Here is an 11,195-nt window from a genome sequence, read left to right as displayed (position 1 = left end):
ATAATGACTGAATAGTTCCCATATGTAATGAAAAGTACATATCCAATCATCTGGAAAGTTCAAAAAACCTAACTAGGGTGAATGCAAAGAGATACATGAACCAACACACTGTGGCAATTTACTGTGCCTGACAGCATGAGTAGATCAGTAAATACCTAACAGATTATCAAAACACACTTCTAGGTTTGTCTGAAGAGTGTTTCCCAAGTGATTAGTGCATACTCCAGCTACTTGAGGGGAAAGATGCATACTCACTGTGAGTGGCATCATCTAACAGGCTTAGAGTCTGTGTGAAACGCAAGAGAAAGGAGGAAACTGCACCTTTGAAAAGCTCTTTTTTGTTTGAGTTGGCACATTTTTTGCTATTGTCATGCAAAGAAAGGTTTCAGTTTTTTATGTAAATATCAGATTTGCAGTTTCTTCAGCCTTCTAATCCAGATTAGTAAAAGCTAATCTCCAGGGAGATTCTAAACTCTCAGTCTTGGGCTAGGGCTGCATCTTTGGTATTCCTTATCTTGTGACTTCTAGCAACTGTATCACCTGGTTCTCTAGCATACAAAAGGCACTCTCCTGCCCATGTTCTTGTAAACCTACACATATATATTTCTGTTCCTTCAGAGAATCCTATCCAATATACACACCATAATAAAAATGCTTAAAGTTAAAGACAAAGAGAATAAAACTAAAAATAATAAACAAAAAATGACTTGCCATTTACAAAAGAATCTCAATTAGTTCAACAGTTTACTTTTCAGTAGAAACAATGAAGAATAAAGAGCAATGAAGCAATATACGGAAAGACATGGAAAACAAAGCTAGGTTGCTCAACCCAGACCTTTATGTTCAGCAAAGCTATCATACAAAGTCAGAATTAATAAAAACATTTTGATAAGCTACAATTCAGAGAAGTTTTTGAGAGCAAAAGTGCACTATAAATAACATAGAACAAAGTAAATTAGAAATAAATTAAACAAAGGAGCAATTGACTCCAAGGAGTAATTCAAATCCACACATTAAAAACAAAGAACATAGAAGACATTAACTACACAATTATAAAATGTGGTATGGATGTATAAAAATGTAAAATTGGGTTACTGTAATGAAATAATTCCAGATAGTAAGGAAAATCTAAAGGAAAAAATGGAGAGAAAAACAAATTATTTTTAATAAGTTATAGTAATAAATGATATAAATATATTTTTCTTTCATCTCTCAAATTATTTAGAAGATGTATAATTGTATAAAATAATATGAAAATAATATACAGGAAGATTTGTAGCATTTATAACTATAACATGTATGACAGTAATACTGCAAAAAGAAGCAAGAAAAATAGAGCTCTATAGAAGTTACATTGCTATATCTCACTTCAACTGAGATGTAGATAAATTACAATGTAAATAGTAAGATTTACATCAAGCACTGTGAAAATAAACTCAGAAAACATCATTTAACAACTAAAACTTAAGTTAGAAAATATTCACTTCCTGTAAGACGTAGAAAAGAAAGAGAAAAGTAAGATAGGTAACAGAACATAAAAAGCAACATGGCAGCTGTATATTTAACTAATTACTTGCAACATTAATGATGAATGGACTAAACAATCATCTATGATTCGATATGGTTTGTTTCCCAAAGGTTTATGTGCAAAAGTTTGTTTCCTAGTGTGGAAGTGTTGAGGGAGAGAAAGTACAAAATGTGGAGCATAGTAGAAGGTCATTAGGTCAGGGGGCTCCATATCAAAGAATGGGTTAATCTCTCTATGGGAGTGGACCAGGGCTGGCAGGAGGGCATTAGTTCATATGCGAGTGAGTTGTTAGAGGAAAAGAGAACCTGGTCTGCACTCAATCTCTTGCTTCCTGACTTGCCCTGTGACTTCTCATACACACACACACACGTGTGTGTGTGTGTGTGTGTGTGTGTGTGTGTGTGTGTACAAGTGTGTACAAGTGTACAAGTGTGTACAAGTGCTCCAACTATGGTGCAATGGAGCCAAAAGGCCCTCAACTAAGGCCAAACAGATTAAACTATTGCATGTTGGTCTTCCAGCCTCCAAAACTCTGGCATAAATAAGCCTAATTTCTTGACCAAGTATCCAGTGCTTTATTAGTGTGTAAGTGGCATGCTCACTCTGAACTGCTCAACATTCAGTTATAAGAAAGAAGAAAATCTTATTTTACTTAAACCACTATATTTTGGTGTCTTCATAGTTTAGATTATAGATGCATTGTATTGCAAATAATTAAATTAATTTTTATAATGTTCTGAAGAAAATGTATGGTATATAGACATTCTTCCATATCTTCAAGTTTGTCATCTATAGTTTTGACCAATCACAGATCAAAAGTAGGAGATTTTCTAAAAGCAATGTCAAGTAATGGTCAAGATGTGACTGAAAAAGAACACTTGCATTTCGTTGATGTAAACATGAATTAGTACATTCATTATGGAAAAGAATGTGGTGATATCTCAAAATTTAAAAATATAACAACATCATCCAGCAAGCTCACTCCTGAATGTGGATCCAAAGGAAACAAAATCAGTAAGGCAGAGACATCTGTGCTCCATATTTATGGCAGTACTGTTCACAATAGACAGGAAAGTCGAAGTAAGAAAGTGTCTATCAACTGATGATTTTTGTTTTAATTGGCACACACACACAAAGGAATGCTCTTCACCCCTAAAAATAAAATTCTATCATTTGTAACATGAATAAAGCTGGAAATATTTGTTTAAATGAAATAGGAGAGACACAGAAAAATAAATGCCTTATGTATTTACATGAATGTGAAAGCTGTAAAAGATGACCTCCAACCATAAGAAGATACAATAGTGATTCTTACAGGCTGGGAAGGGTAGAGGGAAAGAGGAGGGATGTAGGTTATATATTGGATAGCAAAATACAATTAGATAGGAACAATAAATTTAGTATAGTACAGCACAGTAATGTCAATAAGTTTACTACTATATGTTATTATATTTTATGAAGAACCAGAGATAGTAATTTGGAAGTCTCCCAATGCAAAGGAAAAAAAAAAGGAGAAAGAAATGTTAATTATTCAGAATGATTCATAATGTCTTGTGTAGACTTATTGGTGATGAAATATTCATGAATAAAAAGAGTCACTATTGTAAATATTTAAATTTTTCAAACTACACACATTATATGCAATGCATTCTGAATCAAAATTTTAGGAGGCTGAGTTGTAGAAGTTGAAGAAGTAATTCTGTTTGATATATTGACTTGAAAAGACCTAAAATTATCACAGAAGATACTTAACAGGATTTAACTACTGTTTTCAAAATCACTATGAAGCAACAATAATGAAAATATTGTAACAATGGCAAAAAATTAGATAAATAGATTGAGGGAAAATAGAATTCAGAAATAATAATTTCCACAGAGTTCATTTAACTGCCACAAAATATCTTATGAATATCAGTGAAGAGCTAGCACTGAAACCAGAAGTACTACTAAAATAATTTTATTTTTGTATGGAAAAAACAAAACATGCAATTAAATCATGGCATAACCACACTTCATTTTGCATATAGTAAGTCCTCAACTTATGAATCAGTTTTTTTAAATTAGAGATTGTTCATAAATCTGAAACATCTGACAAAGTGAGATACACATAGCCTTGACACAAATATTCACTGCAAAGCATAAAAAAAACACACACACACACAAAAATCATTAAACACTCCCTGATTACTGTATTATTGTACATTATTGCACTGTACAGTATGGACACAATAGCACAACTGTGACAGTGTACAGCACACATGTGAGTGACTGCCAGGATTTGTTTGCCTCTATGAATATTTGTAATGCGAGGTCCGTTCACCTCCAGGAAAGTTCACAAATCCAGTGTTCAAGTATCAGGGACTACTGTACATAAATTGTACAAAATGGAATACTGACAGAAATGTAAAAGTAAATATAGGGCAACTACAATGAAACATAGGTGAATATTTTCATTAGTGTCAGGTGATAATTTTTGTAAGGAAACGTAAAAGCATCCCATAAGAAGCTGACTAACCAAATCATGAAAATTAAAACTAACTGAAGATGAGCATGGCAGAGCAAAATTACATTAATCATGTTATAAAGAAATGTTAGTGTCTTATTTTCAGTTTTGTCTACTTTAGCTTATATGAATACAGATACACTTTAGTTTTTCGTCAGTGCTAACAATTACCATTCAACTAATGAAAGATTTTCTTACTTTTTCTTCTTCTGAGAACATATTTATTTCCCTGTTATTGCTGAAATACAGGGTTGCTGAAATTGTCACCCGCTGTTTCTTTTCAACACTTGATAAAACAGTGTAACTTCCTCCTGGCCTCAGTGGTTTCCCACCAGAGTTCCATTAGCACTCAAAGTGATACTCACTGTAGGCAACACACTGCCTCACTTGCTGGTAAAATTTTATTTTGTCTTTTTCTGTGTCTGATTTTCAGAAGTTTCATCACATATTACCATGGAATCAGTTTCTTGGGTTAATCACTCTTTGGGATGTCTTGGTTTCTTCAGTTTACAAAATCACTGGTATTCACTGATCTGTCATCTCCACTCAATTTTTGAACAATTACAATAAAATATTTATTTTGGTCATTATATTCTTCATTTCTGTGACTTTCTTTTCCTTATATTTGTACATTTTTTGTGCACTTTGGAGGCTTTTCAAAAGTTTAAAGTGAACTTGTTTGTAGAGTAAATATTTTGGTGGTTACATTAAACTCTTTGTGAGAATGCTTTTCTGTCTGCCTCACTTGACATGGGTATTGATTGTCTTTTCTCACTTGAGGATTTCCTGTGTCTTGAGATAATAAATGATTTTAAATGTATCATGAACATTTTTAATATCATGGTTAGGACACTTAAAAGTTGTAAAGTCACCCAGTATAGTAGAAGTCTGCATTTAGGTTTAGTGCATGCGGTCTAGCCACCATCCTCAGCTTTGTGGACATGATCTGTGAGAGGAAAGAAGCCCATCATCTCTCAGCCCCAGGCCAAGAGACAGGCTGGCCTGCCTGCTTTCTGGCTGTACTCACAAGCTGTGTAAGACAGAGGGCAGACGATGCAACTCTACATGCTTGGTAACATTACATGGGCAATCAAGGCCTTTTCTTTCATTTGTTTCTGCCTGTGCTTTTGACAGTTCTCAGTGGTGGACTATGGTTCATTCCAGGTACCAAATACCAGAGAGTTTACTACTATGGTCTTGTTCTTTAGTATCTGAGATGTCTATCCCAATCAAACCCGATCTATCTTTTTCTCTTTTCATAGTTTTAGAGATTGTTGAATTTGTTCCAAGTCACATGGTTGTACTGGGGAAAAAAGCAGAAATGAAGTTTGCTCAAGGAATCTATCATTGAGAAAATTTAACGAGCCTAGGGGTTATGACTTCCATTCTGCTTTTCTGCCCATACAAAACTTAGAGAGTAACAGAGGGCCTCACTCACACTCAGGATGAATGCTGCAAGTTTTCAATCCTTAGAGATCTCCAGAGGAGTTTTATAAGTTACACAATACACAAAAGAACTGTAATGAGAACAAATTATAAAGTTGAGTGAGAAAGTTTTCTGTTCCCTCTGATGGAAGATGAGAGGAATCCCCTGGGTTCTCCTAAGCAGAATCAAACCTCTAGAGCTGAAGAAATGCAAGTGGTGATCACAATCAGACAGCATCTCTACACTGCTAGAGAGGAAGGCCCACTGTCTAGCATCAAGGCTGGGAGCCACTATCACAGCACATTTGCCCTGACTTCGCAACTTGTGTTGCAGAACTCTGGAGCCATAGAAGGTAGGAGCTGACACACACTCATAACCCTCCTTCACTGTGAAGTCACAGCTGGGAAAACTCAAATTCAGAAGACACAGACTTCTCCAAAGTCTCTAAACAAACAGCAATAAAAGTGAAATGCCAGGCCCATATTATCATGACTTTTGTATTAAGTCAATTTCTGTTTCATTTGAGTGGAAACCAAAACATTCTTCCAACAACATTTTGAAGATTGCCTTTGGAAAGAATAGAACTGTGACAGTAAGTTTGATTTTGGATCTTTACAAAAAGTGCAAGGTAGGAAACTATTCTAAATGGTTTGTAATTTTTTTCCTCATACTTGACTCTATGAAAACAAAGGCTCCTTAGGGAAGATTATATATATATATATATATATATATATATATATATATATATATCTTTTTTTTTCTTTCTTTTCTTGAAAAGCCTTAAATTACTTTTGGCAAATGGTCTGTATTGCAATTTAAATTGTACACAAGTGAATTTAAGGACAATTTCAAACATGGATGTGGGGAAAAGATCCAGTATCGTCACTCTCTTTCACACACACCTTCAGAATATGCTACAAATAGGTGAAATTCTCACATCCAGACTGCCGCTGTGTTTAAACAAAGAAATACTTAAAAATTAATTAAATTAATACTACATAGGTAAAGACCTGTCTTATAGTTTGTATTAGTGATTCTTTGTAATTCAAAATGCTTATGAATTTAATAATAGCTTTGAAAACAAACCTCATTTTTTGGTTTTGTTGAAGGGATCAGATATGCTGTTTGGAAAGAAACTGTGTTTGAAAGATCAAGGTTTTTTTTTCCCCCATGAGTTCCAAACACTATTATAACTTTCTCTTTTGCCTCCTATTCCAGTACACTCTTTTTTTAACCATATTTAGTCAATCTTTCAGTTCTAGCATCTGTATGATATCCTTTCTTGTACAGTTGCCTTAATGAATCCAGAGAGACAAGAACTTTGGTGTGAGAAGGGCTCTTTTGATAGTATTCCCAACAGCTTAGGAATAACAGAAAGATCATATTAGACTTGATATTTTCAGAAGGGAAAGGATTCTTTTGACATGCTCCCATAGGTTTCAGAAAAGAAGTTTTAGGAGAAAAAGGAACAATAATCTTCCAGTAGATTTGGAGAAAAGGAAGACTCAATGAAATTTGGACACAAAAGATGCTTACATTTAAAATCCTTGTGAGAACACTAGAGGTTTTTTTTAGATACCATCACCAGTGTGATATCTGTTGGCAAGAGAGTCAACAAATACTCCAGCCTTCTCCATGAGATGTGATTGCACATAGTTAATTAGAATAGAATAACTCGTAGTCAAGCACAAATACAATGTGAGAAAGGGTTAATAGGAGACAATAAAAACTTAAAGAAGTGGCTTATGCAAAAATATGGAGGAATACATGTTTTTCAAATAGCTCAAAGAGGACAAAAGAATGAAGGGTTCCTCAAAAGTAGAGTCCATAGCATTGTGGATTCTATCTGGAAACATTCATTTGACCATCTTCCTACGCCTCTTCCAATTGTCAGATTCAAGCTAGATTCTAAATGCAAAATGTGTAATATTTGGATAATTAAATCCAGTTAAAAAGTGTTTTCTTCTCCACGTTCAAAAATAAATACAATGTTTTATAGATTAAAGACTTTTTTCACAAACGTCTCTGTCCACCATTTACTGGGAACTTTATTTTCTTAAAGTAATCTGTATTATAACCTTGAGAAAAAAAGATGTGTGTACATATATATATATATCTTATCTCTTTCCATAAGAGAAAGAATTGATACATAAAAACTTTAAGATTAAAGACACAACAGTTTGATTTTATGTTACAAATATACCACTTCTTAGATATGATTATCTCACCTGGTCAACAGGTGGAATAGTCACAGCTGCCTTGCACATTTCATTTACATATCTCATGTTTATTCTATGAATTTTGAAATAAATAAATATTAGGGCTACTTGGAAAAATATAGGAATAAACAATAGCTCAGTATAATACAGAGCTTTGCTGTGTTACATATAAAGACAAGCACAGTCTTGTGTAAGACATTAATTTAGGTGTCAACTTGTTGAAGAATTCATGCAATGACTTAAATAGCACTTATAATTTTTGGATATGGATCTTACTATTAAGAAAATGAGGAAAATGTCTATCACTGAACTGTACTATGCTGGCATAGTTTCTGTATATTAATATCATCCCCTATTACTATCAGCTGCTGTTATTTCTAAAAATTCTGGGATCTCCTGGTTTATTTTCTCACCCTCAAAAAAGCAATAAGAGAGTATGCTTTTAAATTTTCTTTAACATGTTGGACCTAAGTGTCATATTTAAGAAGGGATAATGGCTTAAAATCTCTCCAACAAATATAAACTATTGTCCATGTTCGATCCTACTTATTCAAAGTAAATGTTCAGTCTTCACTCCAGGTATTATTACCATACCAGATGTATATGAAAGCTCCCATTATCAATCCTGACTCCATTAACCACTCAATACTTTCTTCAACCTGAAGAATCTTATCAAATGAGGCCGAACTAAATACGTTAATATGGATAACCGAACATCAGTTGAATATATTTTTACTATAATGCCAATCAGTTATATGTCAGAGTCTTGTCACATAAAGTCTCAATGAATAGTTGCAAAATAGAGGAAGAAACAAATGAATGCAAAATGATGAAGGCACCTCACTAACATACCAATGATTCACTGTTGCAATTGTAACTCTAATGACTTCTCTAATTCATGTCACAATTTCATATGATGATATTAGGCAATAAGAAACAATTCAGTGTTTGTTTTTCTTTCATGTTTCAGACAAACAATGAAGAACAACCAGACAATCTTTCAGGAATTCATTCTTCTTGGCTTTTCACTGTACCTACATGTACAGCCATTCCTCTGCGTGATCATCTTTTGTCTCTACTTTCTCACCCTGGCAGGTAACTTGTCCATCATGGGTTTAACTTGGGTGGACACATCTCTCCACATACCCATGTATCTCTTCCTCAGTGCACTCTCCTTCTCTGAGACCTGCTACACATTAACCATCATCCCCAAGATGCTGGAAGATCTTCTGACCAAGAGCAAAAGCATTTCTGTCATAAGCTGTGGCCTTCAGATGTGTTTCTTCTTGGGACTTGGTGGTACAAACTGTATCATCCTCACTTTGATGGGCTATGATCGCTTCCTGGCCATCTGCAAACCTCTCAGATACCCAATTCTTATGACCAATGTTGCATGTGGACAGATGGTAGCCTCTGCTTGGGTTGGAGGCTTCTTTATCTCTCTGATAGAAACTGCAATGATATTCAAGGGCTCTTTCTGCAGACCCAACCTCATCAAGCACTTCTTTTGCCACATGCGGGCAGTTGTCAGACTGTCCTGTATAAACAGTGACCTTACAGAACTCATCGTCACACTGATGTCACTGTCAGGTTTGCTTGGCACATTTCTGCTTATCATTCTGACTTATGTGCTCATCCTTTCCACTGTCCTCAGGATCCCCTCAGCTGAGGGTAAGCAGAAGGCCTTTTCCACTTGTGCCTCCCACCTCACAGTGGTCATCATCCACTTTGGTTTTGCATCCATTGTTTATTTGAAGCCAGAAACGTCAGAGGGTGATGACACACTCATTGCCATCCCATACACTGTTATTACCCCTTTCCTCAGCCCCATCATATTCTGCCTTAGGAATAAAGATATGAAGAATGCTTTCAAAAAGGCTTTAGGAAAGACAATTCCCTTAAAAACATAAATATAAATTACTTCCTCCGGTTATACTATGGCTTAGTGTACCCTGAATTCTGTAGGACATTTGATCTGTGATCACTTGGAAAACTTAAACTATTCATCCTTTTTCAGAGGTAGGACTAGGAAGCAGAAGAGTGACACTAGAACTTATACCATCACAGGCATTCTTTTATCTTGGTAATGCAATTTTCTAATTCTTCTAGTCTTCACTGTCAAAGTAAGAATGTCCCTGCAGATCTGAAGATTTTAACAGCCAAATTCTGGGTGTGTTGCACCGTATATGAGTGAGAAAAGAAGATTGTTAAAGGAAAAACAGGATGAGCAAAGTTTTCTGTATCCAAATACATAAATGTGGAAAATTTTTCTACAAAGACTGATGCACTGTGTCATACATCCCAGGAGATGAATCCTTCTAGTAAGAGATATAAGTTTTTAAAAACGCAGTTGAGTAATTGTGCTTTTCTGCATATACAAATATATAAACATCACACACATATTCTTAAATGTTCGTGACATAATGGTCACTAAATTTTTTTGTTACAAGCTGTTCATGACTGTGGCTTTCTGGCAATTGCCCAAAATTACCTTCTGAGTACAGAGGAAATGAGATATTAATGTTTTTGTGTTCTGTGATTTAGCCACAATGGAGGTGAGAGATGTCTGTTTTTTCTCCACGGTGAGGATATTTGAAGGCAACTGTTGATGTCCTATATCCTAATATTGATACACGGTATGAAGAACAGTAACTAGGGATAATTTCAGTGAGGCACACACTGTATGAAAGAGGAAATTAGATGAATAAAATGTTCAGTCTTTGTATTACTAGCAAAAGCAGGATAGACCCTGTGAAATTTACACTGTATAATAATATGAGACTTTACTGAAAATTCAGACACAGAAGCCTACAACTTCCTGAATCTTGTTCTTACTGTGTTTTTTTGATGTTCAGGCATTTCATTTTGTTCTTATTGTGTTTTTTTGATGTTCAGAAATTTCATTTTATTATTTTTATAAATGTTTATTGGTACATGTATTTAGTACACAATGATTATATCTCTCAAGTTTCATACATGTGCATATCACCTCTTAATTCTTTTGTCTGCCAATTCTCCTTCTTTGTTCTCCACCTTGTGATTTCTATTTGAAAAAGATCTATTTCCTTATTTCCTCATATCCAGTTTTACTTTGCTCTTTAGTTATACCCTAGGTTTCTCACTATAAAAACATGATATTTAAGATTGTCTGTTTTATTTCATTTAACATTATGTTCTCAAAATGTGTATATCATCCTATAAATGACTCAAATTTGTTCATCTTTAAAGCAGAGCAGTACTGCGTTGTGTATAAATACTACATTTCTTTATTCATTCATCTATTGATAGACATATAAGCTGGCTTGAAGTTTTGATTATTATGAGTTGTGCTACTGTAAATATGAATATGCATGTATCATTGTAATTTAATATCATTAATTCTCTTTCCATTCTTAATTGACTCTGTGATTTCTATCAAATATATAAATTTTGTTCTAGGAACTAGTATATGCAAATTATACATGAAAACTCTTACAATAAATTCATCTCCATTATCTTGGGGTTGTAATGAGATAAATG

The 11,195-nt window shown here is 34.3% G+C and overlaps 1 protein-coding gene across 1 annotated transcript; it reads left to right on the top strand.

The window, feature by feature from the left end:
- Positions 1-8,653: 8,653 nt before the first annotated feature.
- Positions 8,654-9,586, top strand: LOC100722243 (olfactory receptor 10X1). The gene has a single exon (XM_003466538.1). It carries the CDS (start codon positions 8,654-8,656, stop codon positions 9,584-9,586), a length of 933 nt encoding a protein of 310 aa, XP_003466586.1.
- The last annotated feature ends 1,609 nt before the right edge of the window (positions 9,587-11,195 follow it).

The sequence above is a fragment of the Cavia porcellus genome, unplaced genomic scaffold (genome assembly GCF_034190915.1).
Source record: "Cavia porcellus strain 051 isolate PalLab524CR breed Dunkin Hartley unplaced genomic scaffold, mCavPor4.1 scaffold_7, whole genome shotgun sequence".
Lineage (NCBI taxonomy): Eukaryota > Metazoa > Chordata > Mammalia > Rodentia > Caviidae > Cavia > Cavia porcellus.
Note: the sequence above shows the minus strand (reverse complement) of the source record. Positions and strands in the feature narration are given on the sequence as shown.